Source organism: Stegostoma tigrinum, chromosome 1 (assembly GCF_030684315.1).
Source record: "Stegostoma tigrinum isolate sSteTig4 chromosome 1, sSteTig4.hap1, whole genome shotgun sequence".
Classification (NCBI taxonomy): Eukaryota; Metazoa; Chordata; class Chondrichthyes; order Orectolobiformes; family Stegostomatidae; genus Stegostoma; species Stegostoma tigrinum.
The window spans coordinates 54167402-54194342 of record NC_081354.1 but is presented as its reverse complement, the minus strand read 5'-3'; the positions used below and the strand labels follow the sequence as shown (position 1 = coordinate 54194342).

The 26941-nt window shown below is 39.4% G+C and overlaps 1 protein-coding gene across 3 annotated transcripts in view; it reads right to left on the bottom strand.

The window, feature by feature from the left end:
* Positions 1 to 26941, bottom strand: part of lratb.1 (lecithin retinol acyltransferase b, tandem duplicate 1) — a 133885-nt gene that overhangs the window by 10204 nt on the left and 96740 nt on the right. For all 3 annotated transcript variants that reach the window (XM_048528468.2, XM_048528476.2, XM_048528484.2), the window contains 4 exons: positions 17778 to 17817; positions 16453 to 16504; positions 14768 to 14879; positions 1158 to 1241 (listed from right to left, as the gene is read on the bottom strand). In XM_048528468.2, coding sequence (XP_048384425.1) covers positions 1158 to 1241; positions 14768 to 14879; positions 16453 to 16504; positions 17778 to 17817 — 288 coding nt within the window. The remainder of the gene's footprint in view (positions 1 to 1157; positions 1242 to 14767; positions 14880 to 16452; positions 16505 to 17777; positions 17818 to 26941) is intronic.

Genomic DNA, 26941 nt, shown 5'->3' with positions numbered 1-26941 from the left:
TGTTTGACAATTGGATTAAACAGATGCAAAGATTATACCTGAATTACTCTTTGGCACATTGGCTCAGTGGTTAGCACTGCTGCCTCACAGTGTCAGGCACATGGGTTCAATTTAAGACTCAGGTGATTGTCTGTGTGGAGTTTGTACATTTTCACTGTGTCTGCATGAGTTTGCTCCGGGTCCTTCGGTTTCCTCCCACAGTCCAAAAACATGCAGGTTAGGCGGATTGGCTGTGCTAAAATGCCCATAGTGTCCAGGAAATGTGCAGGCTGGGTGGATAAGCCATGGGAAATGCAGGGTTACAGGGAAGGGGTAGGGGGGTGGGATGCCTTTCAGAGAGTCAGTGTGGACCTGATGGGCTGAATGGACTGCTTCCACACTGCAGGGTTTCTATAATACATTATAACAGTATTACACTACAAGTGCATAATTGGTTGTGAGCAACTTTGAGACATCTTGAAGGAACAACAGTATAGAAGCAACAGCTTCTCGGAAGGTAGCCTGGTGATTGTTTGCTACTAATAGCAGAAACTGAAGAAGTTGGTCTACAGCATTGTGAATGAAGGTGGGGGGAGAGGAGGCAGGAGTGAGAGTCATCAAGGTTTGAGAGCTCATGCAGAATCTATACAACAAAGAATGGGACTGCATTCCTGGTGAGGCTCAGGTTTGGGCACAAGGATGCAGGAAACGTGCAGGAAGCTAACATGTTGGAGGTGAAGCATAGATACTCATGTTGGGGCAGGAAGAGTGGTTCAAGGAGGTGACATCCACTGCAGGTCTGCTGCACTCTTGATGTTAAGTTAGAGACGTTAGACAATATTTAACAAAATAAAGACTCTAATAATTAGCCTGAGTTAACAAATTTACTAATGGGTGAGGAGTGCAATTGGCAATTTACACATAACTATCAGGAAATGTGTAGTCCATGAGCATTGTCTCACTTGTCATGCTTACGGTTTGGTCTCAATAGCACAGGCATGGTTATCAGCAAAACATTATCATCAAGCCACAGTACTGATATTAAATTATGTTTTATTTTTAAAGTGAAACTTAACAAATATAACTTAGAAAATTGCTTATTGAAAAATAATTATTACAGTTATTTAGTTAAAAACTTATCAGAACAGTTGGACTCAGTCATATTAACATTGAATTACCTATATTGACAGTGTTGCCTTTGTCACCACTTCTCGTGTAGGCTAGTTCTTCTAATCGATAATTGCAAGGGCCAGATGGTAAATCTAAAAGTTACAATAATTTAAAGCAAGTATGAAGAGTCAATATGTAAAGGAACATTTTAATAATTAAAAAAAATTTAAATAAAAATCCTATTCATTTTATAACATCTCAGCATGTTATACAATGTACTCAGAATACCATACAAAAGTATTAGGTTAACAGTAAGCAGACTTAAAGTGTGATCATGATCTTAGAGATAAACAGCTTTTTAGTTACTCAACATGAATCCAAAAGTTTCTTTCAACATGAGAAGAAAACAGCAGGTCACAAGATTACTTTAAAAGGAACTTGTTATATTGCTAATCACTTTAAACTTGATGCATGAAGTTAATTCTGTGTGTATACACATAATTAAGGACACTGATATGCAAGAAAGCCTATTAATGAATAGGCTGGGGGATTGGTAGATTAGGACAAAGTGTCTAAAATATTTACTTTCCTTTCTTATGTATATGTTATTTGATAACAATCCATTTAAGATTGGCTAGGGTCAATAATTATAAACAATCTGTTGCAATGACAGTAAAGATATCACCTGAAATTTTGGGTGCCCTGAAGATTACCTGTGCATACTTGAAAACCTATGATATGTTTTTTAACATGAATTTAATGGACCATTATTGAGTATGGGGAAAACGTTCAGTACAAATGTGTAGTGTATATGTGTGGCTCGCGCAAATTTGTGTGCATGTGATAGTCTTATACAAGTAATTTTTAACGTTTTTCTTGATTTTGGAGAAACTTCATTATCACTACCAACGCTGTTGAAACTGCTTAGAAAATCATATTTAAACAAAAAAAATCAAGTGAAACAAAGAATTAATGTTTGAAAAGTGCCAAGCATTATCTTCAGGAGATCTTGATGGGCATTGTGACTGGAATCACTGTTATGCCAGCAAACATTTATAAGTGACAGGATGGATGATCAAATCATTGATTGTTGTCTGTATTGCCTGGCCAGAACACCTGAGAACTTGCTCTTTTCTGAATGATGGGGATGACCAGGGGATTTTTTACATGCACCAGAATAGGAGACAGGATTTCATCTATACAAGGATATTTCAATGTTGTACTTCAATGTACATTATAGGCTGAAAAGTAAGTGCTGGGCTGGTGCTTGAACAACCAGGGCTGAATCTTTTCATATGCCAGAGGAATACCCAACAATGCAGGAACATCAAGAACCTTCACCACTCCACCAGATATGTGCCAACAGCTTCTCTCTGCTGCCTCATCTTGGTGTATTTTATTTAGATCAGAGTCAGGAGTGTCTGCTGGTGAACACTTCACTGCCACATCCCTACAGTTGACCAAGTAGGAAACATCCCACATCAATGTACTTGAAGAACCACCATAGACCAGGCACCTGCTCAGCCTGAGGAAGGAGAGTAGCCCATGGTGTCATCAAACAGGGATTTGAATACCACTCACAAAGTGACACAGGAACATAGGGTAATTGTGTTAGGGGCACTGGCTAACCTAACAAAGGCTGCTGGACTGCAGACATGTAGTTGAGACTCTGCTGCCACAGGCATCTGTGCCTATGCCTACCTCCATCAACAGGCGGATGACTGCCATGGAGGTCTAACAGTGTCAGTCTGATAGACATATGCACAGACCTGCATTCCATTGCTCGAGCTATGAGTGCTCACCATGAATGGTAGGGTGATAGGGTGACAAGGAACCTTGCCTGGTTCCCTTTCCTCATATGAAGACAGGGTGGTGCCAGTAGGGTAAGGCACTGCAGATGGCGCCCAGAAGATTCTTCCTGGGACACTCAAGAGATGGCCAGGCCATCCACTTGCACCCTGCCTGCCACTCTAAGCTCTGTGGGAACTCAAGCCAACTGCCTCTGGACAGGACACACTCAGCAGGACACTCTGGGCCTTTTAGACAAAAGCACCCCAGGGTGCGTGACCAAACTCCAAGGACAACTGTCCCCCTACATCCTAGTTGCTGAACTTGGCACTGCAGATGTAGTGGGAGGGAATAAAAAGGTAACAACCCTCTGAGGGCACAGGTGACCATCAACGTTTTCACATTTGTAAATAGTATTCATCTTTCACCATCAGCCATAGGTGGAAGTCTTTGTCTAGCTGCAACTACAAATTGAAGGTACACAGCTCACCTGTTCTTAGAGCTACACAATTTTCCACGGTCCATGGTGTGAAGTGAGCAACTCCTGCATCCTGTGCAGGCAATGGCTAAATCACAGGTGATTGCTACTTTCCAGGTGAACAAATATTGTTATTGCATCACAGCATTACTGGGATTCATTCATTATCCTACTTGGCATGGTCAGGGGTGCTTCAGGCAAGCATTTGGACTGGACACAGTAGTTTAATACCTAAGGTTCACAAAGTATCTATAACTCATGGTGTATTTCAGCTTTAGCGTATAGATGTCTGTGTAATGGTGTAGAGTTTTGTGGGGTCTCGCACTGTTCAAACTTCCTCACAGAAAGAAACATGTACCCTGCCCACTCTAGGTGTGTTCATAGACATTTCATTTCCATTCCCTTTAGGATCAATGTTATTGTCTTCTTAAACTCCCAGATATGAACATTCCCTTCTTGGTAACCCTCCACTAAAACTCCACAGACTTTGCACGTGCCCAGGTTCTGAACTAATCCATCGAAGTGCCTGCTCTACCATCGCCCCACATTCCTCAACACTAGCGACAAACTCCATCCCCCAGCAACATCAGTAAATATGCCAGGTCTAGTAGAGTGAACTACCTTATTGTCTGGATTGCTAGTTCATTGTCATATCTTCTATGGCACTATATTTGTCCTAAACAGAAGATGGAAGACAATTTAATCGCATGTAGACATTTTTCTTTCCTCTCTTTCAGTGAAGTAGACTTTCATTCTTTATGTAATGTTTATAAGAAAAATATGACTCAATGGCAATTGGATATTGAGCATAAAAGATTATAAGATGCAATGTGCTGAGTTACAACACATTTTGCCATTGGTCCATTTGAAAATAATTTCAAAGCTCAGTTCATTTAAAAACATGGTGACTTGTCTGCAAAAAACTTTCAAATCAAGAGTGCTTTCTAGGAGCATATCTAAATATCCCATTGAGCTGTGCAACATAAATGTCCCTGCCCTAAGGTGAAAATCCCAGTATTACTAGTAAACTTTTCCAGAATGAAGCAATCTTGTTTGGGACAGATGGCAAAGGTTACTGAGCTAACTTTACAGATAAAGCTAAGCCTGTTGTTAATTATTACTGCATGTTTATAAGTTCACTTCCTAACTCTTTTTGAACTTGTTTGATAATCTTACCACTCATCTTACATTTAAGCAAAAACACTGTCATTCCAAAAAAATGTCATTTTTATATAGTCTAGAAAAATTTGAATTCCTTTTAAAAAATCTTTGCAACTGGTTAATTGTGAAGTTGCACAAAGCTTAGTACTGTAATGAACAGAACTCATCTTCTCGACAGCATTTGTCAGGTAAACGTGCACACTTGGGAAATGGCGCATTCTAACATCAATAATTTGAAATAGTGGATTTGATCGCCAAATAATTCAGGCATTAAAACTGTAAATACTCATCTGAAGAATTAACCAGTGGTACTTTTCTCATTCAGATACCGACCAGCTTGCTATGCAAATGCAGAAAGTTTAATTTAACTTCCTGTATTTAGTCTTTGTTCTTTTTGAACAAAAAAAAAGTTTGTAAGCTCTTTTTTTCCCATTTAGATTTAGACTATTGCCTCTAATCTCTTGACCTCTTTACAGGCTTCTTGCAATCATCAACATTAGAGCTGAACACAAGAGGCCAGCTGTGAGTGACTACATTTGATCATGGGTGGTATCAAGCAGTCCAAGTAAAGCTAGAGTCAAGGGGAATTGGGGAAAACTCCTCGCTGGTTGGTGTCATACCTGGCACAAAGGAAGATGGTTGTTATAAATCAATCATCTCAGTTCGATGACATTGTTGCAGAGGTTTCTCAGGGTATTGTCCTAGGTTCAACTATTTTCAGCTGCTTTATCAAGAGCATACCTATTATGGTAAAGTCAAAAATGGGGGCATTTGCACTATGTTTGGCACCATTCCCAATTCTGCAAGATACTGAAACCATCCATATCTAAATGTAGCGAGAACTGGACAATGTTTAGGTTTAGGCTGATAAGTGGCTAGTAGTATTCACACACACAAGTGTCACACAATGACCATCTCTCCTTGACATTCAATACCATTGCTGGATTCCCCATTGTCAACCTCTTCGGGTTACCACTGACAGAAATGGAGCTGGACTAGCCATATAAATATAATGCTTACCAGAGCAGGTCTGAAGGTGAGAATTCTGCAATGATTAACTTGAATCCTAATTCCCCAAAGCCTGTCCAGAATCTACAAGGTACAAGCCAGGACAGTGATGGAATAATTCCACTTGTCTGACTGAGTGCAGCTCTAATGACATTCAAGAAGTTTGATGCCATTCAGAAAGCCTTGTTGGTTAGGACTCCTTCAACAACTTCAGTGTTTACTCCTCCATCAAGGAGGCACAGTGTACAGAGTGTACAATTTACAAAATACATGGCAGCAATTCACAAGGGCTCTTTCGGCTTCTAAAGCTTCTCCCAACTTCCAATCCTGTGGCCTCCACCAACTAAAATGACAAGGGCAGCAGTTACATGGGCAAACCAACACCTTCAACTTCCCCTCCAAGACATACACCATCCTGACTCAGACTATATATCTCAGTTCCTTGGTAAAAATTCTGGAGCTCCTTCACTAACAGCAAGTGTACCCACACCACATGGACTGCAGCAGTTCAAGAAGGCAGCTCAGCACCACGTTCTCAAGGGCCATAAAAGCTAGCATAGCTAGTGATAAGCAATTCTGTGAATGAATAAAAATAAACTACATTAACAACCTAGTTAAGATTCTCAGTACAGCCTATAATATGGTTGATTTACATCTGCTAGAGCTGACACACATTTTTATCCAGACTTCGGCTCTCTGCAAACAATGGAATATGCTTAAGTCTTGCACCATTTTTGAAATACATCAAAGCTTTAGAGGCCTACAATATCCCTTTGCTTTCTCCATGGCAACCCCTCGACCAATCAAGAGGTGAATTTTCAGCCAATTCGTACCCTTTTCTCCTGAAGTATAATATGCTGTAGTTGTTTGAAATATGGCTTTCTGTTTTTAATCGTAACGCGTACAAAGTGCAAGTTCGGCAACCTGTTCCTTTTCATCAATACATCTCTTTTCAGCAATATTCATGTTCTGTACTACCAACAGACCAATTGCTTCTACTTAAGCTCAGCCCCAATAGGAAACATGATCTACGTTCAAAGCTTTCATAATTTTAAATGAGCCATCAAAAGACCCAACCCGATAACCCTTTCCTTATGTGCATACCCATGAATTTCTAGTATCATAAATTGTAAATCTTCTTTGTACTTTCTCCTGTGCCTCCATGCTTTTACAATATAATGGCCAGAACTACAAGTAGCATTGTATGTGTAATCTAACCAGCATTTGCTATGTGTTTAATGTAACTTCACTAATGTTCAATTCTATCTGTATGGAAATATAATCCTAGTGTTTGGTTCCCTTTAATGACTAATCACTGCAATAACTGCTAATCACTGTCACTACCTTTCATGACTGGTGTATTTGTACTCTGCGATCCCTTTCTTCCTCTGCATTTTCCTAGTAATACGTAACCTCCCGATTTTTCCTTCCAAAATATACAACCTCACATTTATCTGCATTGAACTTCATTTGGCAATTATTTGCTGACAATTCCACCCTCAGGCAACTATCTGCGTGGAGTGGGCACATTCTCCTACATCTGCGTGAGCTTCCTCCGGCTGCTCCAGTTTTCTCCCACAGTCCAAAGATGTGTAGGTTCGGTGAAGTGGCCATGCTAAATTGCCCACAGTGTTCAGAGATGTGTAGGTTAGATGAAATAGCCATGTTAAATGCAACATTACGAGGACAAAGTTAGTGTGGGGGAAAAGGGGTCTGGGTGGAGTGCTCTTCGAAGAGTCGCTCTGGACTTTAATGGCCTGCTTCTACACCGTAGGGATTCTATGACACAGCAAGCTTATTACTGTCCTCTTGTAATGTGCTGCAGTCCTCCTTAGATTTGGCAATACCCCCCATTTTGGTATCATTTCGGAATTTAGAAATTGTGCTTCAAATGCCAAAGTCTAAATTGTTAATGTAAATTGTGAACAGCAATGATACTTGTAGAACACAACCTCCTGCCTTTTACTACACCGTTTTCTATATATACAATTACCAAATTGAAATAACTGAAAATTATTCATTTAATCTCAGCATAAAGGATACATTGTAGCTTTGAAGCCCCAAGACTGGAAAGAATGCATCTGGCAAATTATATTTTTTTTAATATTATCTTATATGCAAGGAGGATATTAATGCTGGAAATCTGAATATTTTCTCCTTTCAAATGAGGTAAAGAATCATAGAGTTCCTGCACAGAAATCAACTACTCAGGGAACCAGGTCTATGCTAGAAATTTTCTATTGTAAGGGAATGAAGGGGAAACCAGCAGATTCTATCCATTTGTAGAATGCATTTGAAAAGGTGCCGCATAAGAGGTTATTATACAAAATTGGAACCCAAGGATTGGAGGCAGTATGCCAGTATGAACTGACATTAGTTCAAGGAGAGAAAATAAAGACCTGGAACGAACAGGATATTGTTAGTTTTACAAGTTATATTTAATAGGGCTCAGCTATTTAAAGTCTATGTTAATAACTTGAAGATGGAATCAGGTATAGCTTAGCAAAGTTTGCAGTTGGGACAAAGTTTTATGGGAGAGTACAAGGAGGGAATGATGGAAAGAGGCTGCAGAGGGATACAGGTAGGTTGGGTATGTGGGCAAAAACATGGCAGTTATTGAGGCAAAGTGTGAAGTTATCCATCTTGGTGGAAAAAAACAAACAGAGTAGTTATTTTAAATAGTGAAAGACTTGGAAATATGTGCTAATAGACCTGTGTGTCCTTGCACACAAATTGCAGACAGTTAATATGCAAGAACAACAAGCAATTAGGAAAACAAATATATAGGACTACGGATAACAAAGTGTGGAGCTGGATGAACACAGCAGGCCAAGCAGCATCTCAGGAGTACAAAAGCTGATGTTTCAGGCCTAGACCCTCCATCAGAGAGGGGGATGGGGTGAGGGTTCTGAAATAAATAGACAGGGGGAAGGCGGATCGAAGATGGATAGAGGAGAAGATAAGTGGAGAGGAGAGTATAGGTGGGATAAGGTCAGTAGGTGAGAAATGGAGGTGTCGTTTCATTACTCAATTGCATTTTTTTGGGAGATGGTCTTGAATTTGCACACTCTTCTCCCTCTCTTGCTATTTACTGGAATAATCATTCTTTATCTAATCATGAAGTGATTTATTCCATGTGACCATTTAACTTATCCATTCTGGTGAACAAATTAACTTTTCATGTTTCACATCAGAGCTATAATCTCTCATGTCCAATAAGAAGATCCTGATCCAGGTGAACCCCCCACCTCATCTTTAATACAGCTTCATATCCTTCCTATAGTGGACCATACAGTTGGCTGGATGGCTAGTTTGTAAAACAGAGTAATGCCAATGGCACAGTTTCAATTCCTGTACCAGCTGAGGTTACCACGAAGGACTGTCCTTCTCAACTGAAGCGTGATGACCCTCAGGTTAAGCCAACGCCAGTCTTTCCTTTCTAATGAGAGAGCAGCCCTATGGTCCAGTCGGACTATGGCAACTTTACCTTTAATAGACCACCAAAATTGCTAATAATTAGCTGTAGTTTAACTAAGGTCTCATACAAATTCAATGTAATCTTTTTTTTTCTAATACATTATTCTAAATATAAAACCAATGACTAGTTACAATTTTTATTGATCTTATCCACTTGTCAGCATACAATTATGTCAAAGTCTCTCGACTCCATTTAAAGCGTATTTTATTTTTCTATTCTTATTTTTAAAAAGAATGTTTCTTTTTAGTTTTCCTTAGTTTTACTTGTGCACTGAAATGGGAAAAGAACTGTGTTAAAAACCAAGGATTGCAGAAGGCTTGCTAGACTCAGAGCCATTGGCAAGCTGAACCTGCCGGGTGCTTACTTCGGTTGCATTTTCCCAATGTTTAGCTTGCTTGGTAATATATGAGTCTGAATTATTATGAGATGATTTAAACTGCTACAAGGTGTTTAACAAGTGTTAATCTCTATCAATTGGCATCTTGCCACTGCCAAGTAAGAACCTCAATGCCACTTCTGAAAAGAATAAAAGGTGGAGTGAGATGATCTTGTCATCAAGGTAGGTATTACCACATTTGTTGCCCAATTCTGGGATACATCTTGCCAAAGGCCAGATCTCTGAAACTCCGGTAAGAGTCTGCCTAGTACTTCTGCATGAATAGTCAATCCATGTAACAAAATCCCTATTCTTCCAGTTTGCAATGTTATTATCTGCTCCTTAAGTGCTGGTTGCATTTTCTTTCTTAAATTTGAGGAATTCATCAAGGAACCTCACCTTCAATTCATCTTATTTTTGCTTGTTTAAGCTTACATTTTTGCATCCCTTTCATCTCCTTTAATTAACTGTACTGACGTAATTGTTGTATAGGCCAACATTTGTCTATGTAATTTTATTTTATTCACTTGTGGGATGTTGGCATCGCTGAGTGGGGCTAACATTTATTTGCTCTTATAAAGGTGGTGGTGAGTTCCTTCTTGAACCACTGCAGTCCACATGCTTTGGTAAACCCACACTGGCAGGGAATTCCAGGATTTTGAGCCAGTGCCACTGAAGGAACAGTTACAGATTTCCAAGTCAGGATGGTGAGTGGATTGGAGCGGTATTTGTAGGTGGTGGCATTCCCATGTATCTGTGCCCTTGTCCTTCTAGATGGAACTGGTTGTGGGTTTCGAAGGTGCTGTCTAAGATGTCTTGCTTTCTGCAGTGAATGCTTTAAATGGTACACTGGTGATGGAGGGAACAAATGTTTGTAATGTGGTGCCAATCAAGTGGGCTGATTTGTCCTGGATGCTTTCAAGCTTCTTGAATGAATTTGGAGCTGCACTCACCCAGGAAAGTGGGGAGTTTCACATTACATTCCAGACTTGGGTCTTGTAGATGGTGGACAGGCTTTGGGAGGTCAGAAAGTGATTTCAAACTTCTGACCTGCTCTTGTGGCCACTATATTTATATGGCTAGTCCCGTTCAGTTTGTGATCAATGGTGACCCTCAGGATTTTGGTGAATTACTGGTGGTACTGCTGCTGACTGTGAATGGATGATAGTTAAATTCTCTCTTGTTCAAGATTGAATGGTATTTGTATGCTATGATTATTATTTACTTATTACTACCACATTTCAGCCAAAGTCTGGATATTGTCCAGGTCTTAATGCATATGGACACAGACTGTTTCCGTATCTGTGGAGATGTGAGTGGTGTTGAACATTATACAATCGTCAGCGAACATCCCAAATTCTGACCTTATGACAGAGGGTAGGTCATTGATGAAGCAGCTAAAGATGACTGGCTGTCCATCTGGCATGGGGTTCTAAGTGATAGTCAGTAGACTTATTCTGATGGTTTGGTTATGCAAATAAGTGGGTGTGGATTGACTGGTTTCTTTTGTGCTTGCTAGTATTAGCCCTGCTGCATTTTCCTGAAGAAAAGAATTGCTCTGATTTTCTTAGAATCAACTTCAATGCCCTGAATGGAATTGAAATCAGGTGAAACACATGTTGAACAACCACTCCAACGTAGCTAACTTTCTGCCGTCAGTGGAAAGTTACTCTGCATCTACTTGGCACATCTTAACACTGGTTGCATTAAGAGAAACTTCAACCACAGACTTTGACTCGCTGGTTATTTCAGGCAGACAATCCATTCAGTGTCAAAAATACAGGTAGTTTTATGATGAGATCTTGAGCTCCCTAAATTCCTTTCCAAATTCAGTTTGAAATTCCCTTGATTGCGTCATGAGCTTATTCAGTGAGTTGTTGAGTTTTCTAGATCAAAGTGGCTCAGTTTATATCTGCTTTCAGCGTCATACAGATCTACAGCACAGAAAATAGCCTTTCGGCCTAACAAGTCTGCGCCAGTCAAAACCAAGTGCCTAACTAGTTACTACTCTGGCTGCAGCATTTTGGCAAGTAACCAGAGGGACTCCACTATCTGTGGTATTGCATTTTCAGCAGAGAACTCCTGACAGGTATGGCACTTGCATATTGCTTAGTCAACTCTAGATGGCTCTCTGATGGAGGGAAGTACATTATAATACTTACACTTTCCTCGTCATACTTGGAGATTTGTTTTAACAGAAGACTCTAAAGGGACTGAAATCTTTTTTAAAAATGATAACAGTCTGGAGAGGAGAAAATCAAGTAAAAAGAATGAGCCCAACCATTGTATTTTAAGAGGATTTGTAAGTAACATGAAGTGGAACAAATTTAGAGCTGCTTCTGCCATCCTGGTGTTCACATGGTACAATAATTTATGAGTAGTCAATTTCTATTAATTTATTTACAATGGAGCCAGAAATTAAATGAGGAATACCACAATACAGGAGACCTTTGGGAAATAGAGATACCGGTCAGCTACTTCCTTCCAAGCACACTACATTTACCACAAATCATATCTCGACTAGCTCATATATTAGATCACAAGATCTTATTTTCTGAAAGGAATTAATCTAACTTGTATATGAATGAATTAATAGTATATACTTTCACTATCTCAAGGAAATCTGTTGCTGGAAGGATCTCAACATTTTGAAGCCCAACAATGGTGAATTGAAGAGGAACTTAAAGAGATTAAAGGGAGTTTAAAGAACATGCCATAACCGAAAATAATAATAAATGACTAGACATCCTACATGATAACAAATACCCCACGTACAGAAAGTCTGCAGATCCTGACTAGCTTCATTAGTGACTTTTGGATGGAATACAATCATCAGTGCACATGGGGGATTGGCAACAGGGAGTTTGTGGAATAGATTGACTACTTACTCAGAAATACTGGGTAAATTTCACAGGGATCTGAGAGATGTGGCTATGTGAGATGTGTAGCAGAATTGGACAACAACTGAGGCAAGACATCTCACTCCATCTTTAATGCTTTTCACAAGCAGCTTGGAGATTCAGTGCAGAGATACCAACTGACAGCGATTAACACTTAGAATTATAAAATGCCTCCAATCTGGAAACAAGCCATTTGGCCCATTGAATCCCCACTGACTCTCTGAACAGCATCCCACCTAGACTCATCCCCTATCCTATCCCTGTAACCTTGCATTTCCCATGGCTAATCCATCTAGCCGCTATATCCCTGCACAATATGTGTAATTTAGCATGGTCAATCCATCTAACTTGCACATCTCTGGACTGTGGGAGGAAACCAGAGCAACTGCAGAAAACTCACACAGACATGGGGAGAATGTGCAACCTCCAGACAGTCACCCAAGGGTGGAATTGAACTGGGTCCCTGGCGCTGTGAGGCAGCAATGTTAACGACTGAGCCACTGTGCCACCCTGAACCCAGGACCCAGGACCTCTCACATGCCTACAATGTACAATTCCCTAAGTGAGAATCATATGCCTAGGTACCTTAACCCACTTGTTAAACACCTTCTCAAAGGCAACTAGGGACAGGCAATAGATGCTGCAAGTGATGCTCATGTCCTGAGAATGAATTAAAAAAAAAAGCAGAAGACACCTTATTATTATTCAGACTCCCACCTTACCAAACAAGCTAGCATTAGGAAAATGTGACAAGAAAACTAAAGCACCTTGTGGATTCAACTTGCTGTTGGCTCTGAATGACCTTCATTGGACACTGAGCACCAACATCTCGCAGTATGTGTCATGGGCACCAGCCACATGCACCTGGTGTCCATGGATACTGGCATCTGACATTCCACACTGTAAGAACACTCACAGGCCATTTACTTACAGTGCATTTCAACTTGGGTTGCACTGGCAACTCTCATTGTAATGCTGCTGCAAGGACACCACATTCAGGGACATCCATCCAGCTCATGGGCCTGACCAGGCTTTTCACTCAATCACTTGCTTTGACCCTACCTGGATGTGTGCAGCACCCTGCCTTGTCGTTTGCGCTTTACTCCTCAGGCTGAGATTCCTCCTGTGCCATTTAATGTAGAGTTAAAGCCTGGCACAAAGAAAGGAACCTTGCCACAGTTATCAGCAGATTTCAGTAACAATAACAGGGTAAAGCCTTTGCTTAGGGCCCCTCAGCATAGTAACTCAAAGGCAGCAATATCAATCCAGATCCTGCTCACAGTGGCAGAATTAATATCCTGGCTTTATAATGGGTGAAGAGCTGAATGAGAAGCAGAAAACCAGCCCTCTGCTCTACAGTGGGCTGTTTTCCTCATGGACCTGGTGAGAAGCTGGTATTATAGAAAATGAAAGCGGGTGGCACTGCCACTATGTGGTGAAGTTGGGGAGATTTCAGAGCGAGTGAGTAGGCAGCACAGAGGGCATGCAGGGTTAGTCATTTCAGGGGTTAGGTGGGTGACAGCAAGTGGGAGATGATATTGCAGGCATTAATGAGAATGGTAGAGCATAAACTTTGGTGGGAGAGGAGTACAGTAACAATGATAGAGGGAGTGAGAGGTATCAGAGAGATGACAATGGCATTAGCATTGGTGATGGAGAAGGACACTGATCTTCTTCTTAAAGCACTGGGCAGCCCTCTGGACTGTAACTGGTTTAAGCTGGTTGGCAACATCAGACCAGGCTGGCATAGTTTGGGACTGCACTCTCCCCTGCTGGGCCTGGGAAAGAGCAAGTTCCAATCAATCCGGTGGGGTGTCCAGGACTCCGCACACAAAACCAGGTGCTGATTTCTCCTCGTGTGCTATGTTCAGGACAAATGTCAGGAACTGTGCAGAGCCCCTCCTAACTGACAATCCTTGTCTGGGTACATAACACCCGTCGAAAGTTGATGTAGGCTAAAGAGATGCTGAGTTCTTACAGAAATAGCACATACAAAGAGAGGCAGAAATTGGACATGACAGACACCATAGGGGCAGGGACGGGGGCAATTAATGAAGCAAGTTTGGTAAGCTACGGTGAGGAAATGTGTTGGGCCTCATAGCGAGGACCCCTCCAAAACGAACTGACGCAACTCAATCGTAACCGAAACAAAAATAAGATTTAGCCAATTGTTTCAACATAGATCAGTTTTGTATTAAACCACTTTCTGAAACATTTCATCTGGTTCTACTATTCTGGAAAAGTGAATTCAAATATCATGTCATTGAGAGAAAAAAATCTTGAATGTTCAAACAGAATGAGTTCATACTTTTTTCTTCAGCGTATCTGGTATTGTGTTTTAAGTTTGTGTTCCCTACATCTAAACCATCATATTATCTAGAGTACAAAATGAATATAGAGCTTAGAGAAATAGAGCACAGGCAAAATACAAAAATGAATCAATTCAGCTAAAAATGAAACACAAGATAGACAAAACACAAATTACATACCTTTTAGATCATCCTCATTCTGTTCTACATCTTTCTCTAAAGGAGGTAACGGTGGATAGTTCAAGTCCTCTTTAAATATTTCAACATGCTTTCCATCCAGAAATATATCAATCTGCAAAAAAAAACATACTGAACAGTTATTAGAAAAAGGTGTCTAAAAAAAAAATCACAGGCTGAAGACACTTCAAGGTTGATCAGGTGAGTGTTACTCCAAAAAAGGAGGACTGCCCACAAGAAATGCAGGTGAAGAGAATGCAGGCTGGCAACCATCACTTATATTTTTGCAGTGCTTTTATACTTGCACATTCAATGTGCAGCTGTAACATAGAACCTAGATATGATGCGAATATTCTTATGCTTTATTCAGACTGAAGAACGAGATCAAGTTGAGAGACTCAAAAGTGCGACAATCTTTTCGAAATAACATCAATTAACTTTGCCAAGAGTTTCAATGCCAAAAAACAAAGTGAGACATTTGGTTGATAGTGTATATATATTGAATGGTAGCATTTTAAAGGCTAGCAAGAACAGAGTCCTGTGAATCCTCGTACACAAATCTTAGAAAATGGGAGGACAGTTTAACAGAACAGTTACTGAAGCAAACACAATCCTGAGGAAGGGTCACCAAACCCCAAACATTAACTCTGATTTTTTCTTCACAGATGCTGCCAGACCTGCTGAGCTTTTCCAGCAACTTGTTTTTGTTGCAATCCTGAGTTTTATAAGTGGAGGCATATGTTACAGAAGTTAAGAAGCGTTGCTAGATCTACAGAAATCACTAGTTTGGTTCTGATGGGAGGACAGCGTCCAATTCTAGGCATCACACTTTAGGAAGAGTAAATGCTTTGCAGTGGGTACAGAAGCTACTTATTAGAAAGGCTCCAACATGAGAGAATGCGGTTATTGGAACAGATTGGAGAATCTGGGTGTGGTATCTCCTCAGAACATGGAAGATTAACAGGACCTTTGATAGAGATGTTTAAATCATAAAGGGTTTATTTTGAGTAAATAAAGATAAACTATTCCCAATGAGTGATAGGTCAATAACTGTAGGAAAGATTTAAGGAGATTGGCAAAAGAACCAGAGGCAACATGTGTAGAAACTCCCTTGCCCAATGACTGGTTAGGATTTGGAATGCACTGCTTGGTAAGGTAATAAATTGAACAGCAGCTTTCAAAGGGAAACTGGATAAATAATTAAAGGAAGAAAAAAAACTGCACTGATATGAGGAAAGAGTGAGTGAGTCTGACAATTAATAGCTTCTGGAATAGTGGTGGTGTTGTGGATGTAACTTGTTTCTATCCCAATGTGTTTTTTAAATGGGACAAGGGATTGTGGAAATGAAAGTTAAACTGAATGCAATCTGTACTTAAAAGCCTCCAAGCTTTTGCACCAGTTACACCAATATTGGTCAAAATGTGCTGAAATATCAAGTGCAGTCAAGAGCAATCCCAAGGCCAGGAATCAAAGCTTCAACTCACTACCTTCTGATTCATAGCAGAACATGCTGAATGCTTAAATAATTTAAAATGCATATCGAATCAGAATTTATAGAAAAGAACCCCAAATGACACACACAATTTGCATAATGCCAATTTGCAGGGCAGATTTAATTTGGTAATGTTGACTGAACATGTTTTTCTACGCAGATTTGGCATTTTAGAATGTAACACAATTACTATACCGCAACGTTCTGTTTTGGATGTAAAAAGAAGAATGGCTTCAGAACAGGAGACCTATGAACAAGTAGAAAGAACATTTAGAGTTGGTTTATGTCAATTTATGAAAGTATAATTTGTACAATGATTTAATTACAAAATAAATCTGCGGGAAGTTGCAGCATCGATGTTCAGTATTGAGACTGTAAAGCTACTCCATGACCCTTCTCAGTCCAACCCTACTTCCTTCAATGCCCACCCTTAGAAAAGTACATATACAACTATAGTTTCAAAATCCCAATTTTCCAGCCTTCGGTGTTCCAATCATTACAACATCTATCAATCTGCTCACCTTTCAGGCTGTAGTTACCAATATAACAATTACTGTCTTTCACCCTGGTCATTCATCTTGGTACACTTCTTGTCTTGTGTCCTTTAAAGCCAACGGCAGATATGAATGATTACAACAGACACCCACACTCCATGGCACCTGCATCCATGTTACACTTCGTTAACGTGTTGACTGTTAATTTGTTTTATAACATGTTTTAGTTAATTTGATATTTCCAGGGAGGTAAGTTTGCAATACTGAATGATGCCAAAAGCGTGAGCTCAGTTCCTGCGCTGGCTGAAGACTCTTCTTCTCCCCTAACCAACGCCAGTCATCTCTCTCGAAGGAGAGAGCACTCTGTGGTCTGCTAAGACTATAGTGACCTTACCTTTATTTCCATGGATCCTTTAGAAAGTACCAATACTCAGGGTACATGCACCAACAGCGTGCTAGATATGATCGATATCCAGTAGGTAGCATATTTTAATTTAAAACAAGGCAAATTGCATATTTCCAGTGGTGTACAATACTTACCACTTTGTGGATTTTGAGAGCAGAGACCTAGATGATGTAAGTCTCTTCTTATTTGTTCTCTAGAAACAATCATCAGTTCGCATGCAACAAAAATAAGAAAGCAGAAAGCGAATGTTGAAGAACTCCACTTCAGAGATACACTCCAGCGTGTCTGGCACTTTTTCTAAAAGTGCACTTATTCTCATAGTTAAAAATAGGCCATTACTGCATTCACTGGGCATACAATAGTTACCTATTCTGAAATTCAATTTTCAGACATCTTAAAATTTTAGAAGTGCACTCTTGCTTCAAAGAAAAGAGTTTAAGCTTAAAATCAATTACAGGTAGCATTCACAGAAATTCTGATCTGATGGAACTGTTTACTGGTGTATAGAGAGTTGTTCTAAGACGCCAAATAAGAATTAATATTCACATTGCATATACTTATTAATTAATTTGGTCTTTGAACTAATCATATTAATATATTTGTCAAGCTGGAATACTTACACCTTGGGTCTTCCTCCAACAATTCCAGTTAGACCTGGTGCTGTACAAAACAAAATAAAATATTTGTATATAACTGAAATATTTAACTGGCGCTATTAAAAGCTTTCAGATTCACTTCCAGTAGATTTGTGTTAGGGTTTCAATTGTCTGAGAAAGAAGGGCATGGTGAGGAAGAACAGGGATAAGGTGTAAAGGGGTTATACTCGGCAAAGGGGAGGGAACACCCAGTCAGCTCTGCTTGAAAATGCCAATGTGTGATTGTCTTGGCATGTGTGATAAAATAACAGCTTAAGAAAGACCATAGCAATCTTACTATTATAAAGAGAGATAAACAGTGAAAACAGCAAGTCATCTAAAGTCTGTACATTTTTAAATAAATCCAATGATACCGAATGATCCTCCTCTTTAAACGATCAGGATAAGACACACCACATATAAGAAGCGCTTAATTTTCCTAACTTTGGTTCATTCCAAATTGACATCCAGGACAGGGAGGATCTAGATCAATAGAATGTAAATGATGCCATTTGAGTAACTCTCCAGTGATACCAACTTTCTAGGGCAACATCTCAAACCCAGCCCACAAACCATCCATTGTGGTTTAGGGTTTCTTTTACATTCATGAATGACATAATTGTGACCCAGATAAAGTCCTATAAAACACTTCAAACTATTCAGCACAATATGTTAAACCATCAATGCCATAACAGCTTGAAATTGTGAGCTGTTTCATAAAGAAAGGCCGAGTGTGTCAATGAAGTTTCAGAAGCTGGATCTTGAAGACAGTAATCTGAAATTATTCTCAGTTTCATATGGAGCAAGTTAGGGAGAAACAGGTTGAAAAATCAGTACATACTTATCCAGATTGTATGCATAGATGGGTCCAGAATTCTGGACCATCTAAAAGGATTCTGTATAGGGAGAAAGCTCTAAAGTCAGGAGAATTCAGGAACATTGTCCTCATAGAAAGGATAAATGAAAAGCTGGGGAAGAGGGTATCTTCGGCACAAGATGGAGTGTTTAGACCAAATACAACAATGGGGAAAAGCAGTCCAGGTAGAATGGATGAATTTGATAATGTAGAGACAATATCTTTGCTGTAATGTCAGTCCAGCTTCTCCTTAAAGCATTGCCTCAAACTTATCAATTTTATTCCATATATTTCATCCAATTAAAAGTATGTTTATTACCTTACTCTCTTCATTATGTTGCTTTTAATTTCTCCTTTACTACATTTTTCTCTTTTTCTTTTCTGACAGCCTTTTGTTTCTCTCTAAACTCTTGTCCTGCCTCTTCCATCCCTCATGCCACATTAGTTTAAATACTCCCCAAAACACCCCAAGAGGTTTCTCAGAGGGGACACTTTGTGCAGTCATGTCGCAATGAAACTTATTGAGCTATGTATAGCCCTTCTGCTCACAACTGACCTCATTTTGATCCATTAAGTCCTGGAGTATGAAACCCTTACCTTCCAGGTCATTTCTCCATCCATATTTTTACATCTTCTATCTTACCAAGGCTCATGACCCTCAGAGAGGAAAAAAAGTCTAATCTTTGCTTTAAATGGACAACCCCTGCTTTTTAAACAGTGACCCTAGATTCTCCCATACAAGAAACATCCTCTCCACATCTATCTTGTAGAGATCCCTCTAGATCAGCTTACGCTGTCCAAATTTTCTTCATAAGCAAACTCGCACATTCCAGGTATTATTCTAATAAAACCTCTCTGGACTAATTTCTCCTACCTTTTTTGATGATATTTTTGCATTTTTAAAAAATATTCTGTCAATTGCTTGAATTGTCACTTAACTAAAAGAGAAAGTAGACAATTGTACAAGATAACACTATCTTTAACATTTCTAGTTATCGATGGATGGTGGGCCTGTCCTTAGTATATTTTTATTCATTGGAACATATCTATTCTGAGTATTCTCAAATATCCTCTTAAATGTCTGCTACTGCATCTCTATTGACCTAACATTTAAATAATTTGCCAACTCTACCTTCATGCCCTCAAATAGCCCTTACTTAAATTTAAAATAATGGTTTCAGATCTGCTCCTCTCTCCCTTGAATGGAATGTAATCCTCAATCTTTTTATAGTCTCTGCTATCCAGGGCACCTTCACTATGAAATCAATAATTAATTCCACCTCATTGAATAACATTAGGTCTTTTATAGCCTGCTCCCGAGTGGGGTCCAAAAAGTACAGGTCTAAAAAACTATCCCCAAAACATTCTACGAACTTCTCGTCTGGGCTATTTTATCCATCTAACTTTTTCAGTTGACACATAGATTAGAATCTGCCATAATTCTCACCAGGTCCTTCTGATAAGGTCTCATTATTTCTTACTTTATGCCAACACTATTCTGTTGTCACTGGCTTGTATTCCACCCTCAAAATAGCTTCTTGCCTTCATTTTTTGGATAGACATTTTTTACCCAAAATGTTTCCACATCTTAGTTTCCTGAACTTAGATCATCCCTCTCTATTGTACTAGTACTTTCATTAACTAGCTGAGCCATCCCTACAAGTTGCCTACTTTCCTTTCATTTCTTAATGTCTGATACTCTTCAAGACTCAAGTCCCAATTCATGTCAGCCTGCAGCAATGTCTCTGTAATGGCTATTGATCGTATTTATTCATTTCTATTTGGAATATCACTTCATCCATTTTGTTTTGAATGTTACCAGCATTCAAATACAGTCTTTAGTTTTATCCTTTTACCCTCTTTTGTAAATTCTAATCTTATTTGCTGGTTGACTCTTAGATTCGCACTGTATCTCCTCCTGTCATGGTCTGTTTATTATTACCCATAACAAGAGCTTTCTCTTTGGCTTGATCCTACACTTTCATTTACCACTGTGGGTACCCTGTGGGTCCTCTTATTGCTGCACATGAATTCATACTTTCCTGTCACTGATTACTGGCCAACACGGACAATTCAACCTTAAGAGGTGTGATTGCCGCTTGATACAAAGAATCTTGATAACTATCCCCCTCCCTGGTGTGTCACAGTGTCTGTAGTACACAGTCCAGTTTCCAGTCCAAAGTTTGAGCCGAAGCCGCTTGAACTTCAAAAACATGCCATAAACGTGCTTGGTCTGGGCTAATCTGGTTTCTGGAAATCCCACATGCTGCAATTGTAACATCTCACCTGTCCAACGTGTTCTAAAGATCTATTCATTATATTCAACATTATATTTAGCTATGTTTTTACATATTTTATGAACCTTACCACTGGCTGCTACACCATTTTGAACCTTCAAAAAGTATAAACCTTCAGTGCTTATCAAACACTCACTATTTTCCACTTTACCATGTAGGTGTTACCGTGATTTTACTGGAATAGTGGAACATGGCTAGTCCTGGAGCACAGGTCTTCAGTGCTACAACTGAATTGTTGGCAGGGACAAAGTCTTTATTGTATTCAATACACTCAACCATTCTTGAAATCACAGAGAATGAGAAACAGAAGTGCAGAAACCGTGGTGCGGGAACATAGGATTTAGAATGGTGTGGACCTCAGGAAAAGGCTGAGATGGATAATCCACTTAGCACTTTTGGCTGAAGATTTTTGTTAGTACTTCTGTCTTTATTTTTGCATTGAGGCTGTGGTATCTAACATCAAGAATGGGATATTCATGAAGTTCCCTTCTCCCATTATTTGTTTCACTGTCAACCAGCATTCAGTTGAGTTTAAGAAGACTGTAGAACTTTGACCTGATTTGTTGGGTGTGGAATTTGTATAGTAGACCTCTGGTCCAGAAATGGCGGCTATGATTCAGGGCTTGGTACTGTTGACGGCATTGAATTCTTCCACTTAGAGTCCATCCTGTTTCCTGTTGCCATAAGTATGAAAAGATCCTAAAATTTTCCCCTTCATCATTTATATGTCCAAGTGCCGTATAACTTCTTGTTTAATCTTTTGCTGCGTGGCTAAAGAACTGAACACAAAACATCTGTGATTTGTTTTTCTGGATACTTTTGTCTAGTAATTGAAGAAATATTTGCTGTGTGTTCTATGTTTACAATTGACAATCTGATTTCATTGTGTAGACAAGTCAGTCATTAAAAAGAAAAAAAAGGTCATGTTTACTGTCAACCAACAATCACTATACTGTAATCTGGCAGGCATTCTAGAGTCACACAACATGTGTGAGACATTTTAAGGAGATACAAGCTTCCAAATACTTGAAGAACATTTTCGGGATTCAATTAAGTCTTGTCCAGTGACGAAGCCACTTCCCAGCGCAATCTGAGTGGAATCAACTGAACTCCACAAAGAAGCAGGAAATTTAAAACCACATATTTTGCTCATACTTTCAGGAAAAATTATGCTGCTCCATGATTTAATTTACCTGAAATAGGCCCTTTTCACAGAACTGGCCCCACCCTTAGGGAAAGCTCAAAATTCATGCCATTGCACTGATTTGGGCAAGCTCTTCAAATTATGTTCATTCTCTTAGTGCATAGTTGGGCACATTTAAAAGTTATACAATATAAAACATACTCAATTTGCTAAGAAGCTGGCTGGTGTACTATTAATGGTTCAGCGACTTTTAAATCAAGTTACTCATAAGTTGTGGACTTTTGAGTTCTTAGTGTGGTTGTTTTCATAAAACAGCATCACGTTGTTTTTCTTACATAAATCAAGGACTTTTTATTAATGAAGATAAAACAATTGTATTCTATTAACAAGTGTGTTACTTTTTGAAACGTCTAAAATTTGTGAATACTTAAGTGAATTTTAGCAGGATCTTAAAATATGAACAACTCATTTTCAGGTGTGTATTGGGCAACATTTCCATTTTGCCCAAAGTTGAAATTTTATGACAAAGTGGAATATCTTAAATTCCCAACTTGCGCTCTCTCTCTCTCTCTCTCTCTCCTGTAGCAGTGACTTATCCAATGTACAGTTCACAATGGAACTCAAGCTATCCAATGCCTTGCCATTTTATCTGTGACTTCAGAAAACCAGCATATCAACCATGACATGGAGAGATGAGGAAACTCAGAATGTACGACATATTCTTAAATGAGATCCATACACTTGCATTTTCAAGCAAGAACCACTGGATAATGGTCAGCAGATGAAACCTTAATTAGTAATTTTTTTGTGACCTGGGGACACTAAGACCAATTATTGTCACAAATGTCACAAATTCCCAGGGTCTGTGGTATCCCAGTGTCAATAATCACACAGGAAACACAATTGAGGACAATAAGAAGTATTTCTCTCACTTCCAAAACTATCACTTTCTGAATAAAGTGGCATGCACTGTGTATAATTCCATGGGTGCCCTCTGGCTAATCAGTATGTTCAGCTACTGTTTGCACACATAAACTAGATTCAGCACAATTGCAGAATATTTTGAACTCTTGTAGACTGTAAAGAACTATTTACAAGTACAAATTAATTTTAATTTTTTACCCATGTAATAACGAAATATTCTGTCAAGTGACCCCAACATTCAAGTTCACAGATGAAAACAGGTTTTAAAAGGTGTCTGTCATTTACAAACAAGGAACAAGAGTAGGCCACTGAGCCCTTCAAGCCTGCTCCACAACTCAGTAAGATCACGGCTGATCTGTTAAAATTCAATTCTACATTCCAGCATATCCTAATAAACTTTCATCCCCTTGGTAATCAAGAATCCATCTACCTCTGCCTTAAAAATGTTTAAAAATTCTGCAATCACTGGCTTTTGAGGAAGGGCATTCACACCCCTCAGAGATAAAAAAAAGTTTCTTCATCCTGTCTTAAATGGATGACTCTTTATTTTTAAAACTGTGATCCCATTATGAACGTTCATCATTAAAATGCACCATTTTATTGCATTTTCCCTCTTGACTGAAGAAAGTGTTTGCTTGCTAAGGTACAGTTTCACAAGAATCACTTGACCTCTGCCACCTTTCCTAATTGCTTTTAGTCATATTTCAATTTTCACCATAAGAGTAATTGTGAGCAGGCTATTCAACGTAAAACCCATCACAGGAGTGCCCAGTCTTATCCTTACCAGTGTTAACCCACAACCACCTTCAACATGATTTGTGGAATCGCAGTAAGAAACCTGGCTGATTTCCTCTCTGTAACCTAGGACACTGGGGCTAAGTATGCACTTAGCAGTAGTCAGTTTCAAGACTGCAATGCTGCCTCAATACCAGGTTCTGAAAAGAATAAACAAAATGTTTCTAGAAAAATCTTACTGTAAATATTTGCAATCATTAAACTGCAAGCAGGTTTTAAGCCAATTAATTTACATTCAGATAAGCCCAGTGGAAGACAAATGTCTTTTATTAGCACTGTGGGGGTAAAAGCCTGCAATTGTGGAATTATCTTGCCTAGGTTTACTTATTTTTTTAATGAAATTAAACCAGATTATTTTTGCCTGTTTCAAGAAATAAATTCTGACAAAGTTTTTTTTAAATTTACCTTGCAATTAGGATATCATTAAAATAAAAAGCACTGGTCATGGGACATCAAATGCTTTGGTTTCTCTCTAATTTATCACCTATGAGAGCGCATTGAATTTCAGTGGGAGCGTGGGGAAATTTCTTAACAGGATTGTATGTAGGTAACCAAAACTTTTTAAACCATTCTGCTGAGAAAGACACCTGCTGTTTATCTGATATGGAGGCCATACTGCATTCACATACTTAAAGGGAACACCAACACTTCAGGATCACCAAGCATGCACAGGAATACTACTGAAATTTAACCAGCTAAAACCATGCAGCCTACCAGCATGGAGCATTTATAAATTCTGGTGAGGGCAGAGAATTGCAAGCAATTAAGAAGAATCACAGTTCCACCAGCTTTTCTGCAGTTTCAAGATGCGTTACTGAGTCAGACCAATGGGTCAATTTGCAAAGTGCCCTGGGTACTACAAACCTGCCAGATACTGTTAGCATACCCTGTAAGATTGGTTTGATTCCAATTCCCCATCACATGTTATGACTTCTTGGAACAATCTCAGGCTCAGAGCTTCCACTTATTTGTCCTTAAAGAAAGACCATGAGATAGTTGATAAAATGAGCTGCAGTTACTTTACGACTGCGAGAATATCTAGGTCTAGGAGACAGTGAAGGAAGAGGAACCAACCTGACGAGAAGTAGCTTAAAATATTCAGGGGATGAGGAGGTGAAAACCTTCGGATAACTTACTCAAAAGAGAACTTACAGTGGAGACACTAATTAAATACAGACATAAAGTCATAAAGTATGGAAACAGACATTTCGGGCCAACTCGTCCACGCCAACCAGAAATCCCAAACTAACCAAGTCCCATTTGCCAGAATTTGGCCCATATTCCCCTAAACCCTTCCTATTTATATATCCACCCAGATGCCTTTTAAATTTGTAATTGAATCCACCTCCACCACCTCCAGCAGCTTGTTCCGTACAAGGGTCACCCTCTGTGTGAAAAAGTTGCCCCTTACGTCCTTTTTAAATCTTTCCCTCCTCACCTTAAACCTATACTCTCCAATGTTGGACTCCCGCAGCCAAGGGAAAAGATCTTGTCTATTCACCCCAACCTTGCCCCACAAGTTTTTACAAACCTCTTTACGGTCACTCCTCAGCCTCTGGTGTTCCAGGGAAAAATGCCCCAGTCTATTCAGCCTCTCTCTATAGCTCGAACCCTACAACATCGGCAAAATCCTTGTAAATCTTTTCCGTAACTTTTTGAGTTTAACAACATCCTCCCTATAGAAGGTCAACCAGAATTTAATGCAGTATTCTAAAAGTGGCCTCAATGTTGTGTGCAACCGCAATATGACATCCCAACTCCTAAAATCAATGCACTGACCAATGAAGACAAGATTGCCAAACTCCTCTTTCTCCATCCTGCGACTCTATTTTCAAGGATTATACATTTGTACCCCTAGTTCTTTGATTGGCAACACTCCCCAAGGCCCTACCATTGAGTGTAAGACTCCTGCTGTGGTTTGCCTTACGAAAATGCAGCACCTCACATTTACCTAAATTAACTTCCATCTGCCCATTGGCCTATTGGATCATGGTCCTGCTCTGTTCTGAGGTAATCTTCTTCGCTGTCCACTATATCACCTATTGTGGTATTATGTGCAAACTTACTAACCACGCCTCCTATATTCACATCTAAATCATTTAGATAAATGATGAAAAGCAGTGGACCCAGCACCGAACTTGTTGCACACCAGTGGTCACAGGAACTTGCAGTCTGAAAAACAACCCACTACTACCATCCTCTGTCTCTCACATTCAAGCTGATTTTCTACCTAATTGGCCAGCTCTCCCTGGATCCCATATGATCTAACTTTGCCAATCAGTCTACCATGCAGAACCTTGTCAGATGCCTTGCTGAAATAGACATAGATAACATCTACCAGCCTCCTTCATCAATCTTGTTTGTCACTTCTTCAAAAAAACTCAGTTAAGTTAGTGAAGCATGATTTCCCATGCACAAAGCCACGTCAACTATCCCTAATCAGTCCTTGCCTTTTCAAATGCATGTAAATCCTAACCCTCGGAATCTCTTGTAACAACCTACAAATGACATAAGGCTCTTTAGTCTACAGTTTCCTAGCTGTTCCTTACAATTTTTAATGATGGCACTACATTTGCTAACCTTCAATCTTCTGGCGCCTCACCCGTGGCTGCTGAAGATACAAATATCTCGGCAAGAGGCCCAGAAATCTCTTCCTTAGTTTCCCACAAAGTACTAGACAACACCTGATCAGGTCCTGGAGATTTATCTACCTGAGACTCCAGCACCTCCTCTTCTGTAATATGGACTCTTTTTGAGATGTCACGAGTAATTTCCCCAAGTTCCCTAGCTTCTCTGTCTTTCTTCACAGTAAATACTGATGTAAGTTATTCATTTCATATCTCACTCATTTCTTGTGGTTCCACACGTAGATGGCCTCACTATTCTTTAAGGGGCCCTATTCTCTCCCTAGTTAGTCTTTTACCCTTAACATACTAATAGAATCTCTTTGGATTCTCCTTAACTGAACTTGATATAGCTGTCTTATGTTGTCCTTTTACCCTCTTAAGTATAATTATACTGCCCTTATGCTCCTCTAGAGATTCAAGATTTTAAATAATTAGTAAGTTAATTTCCAAAATATTCAGGGTTACCACAAATTCCAGAATGAGGAGACATGAGCATCAGCTTCGAA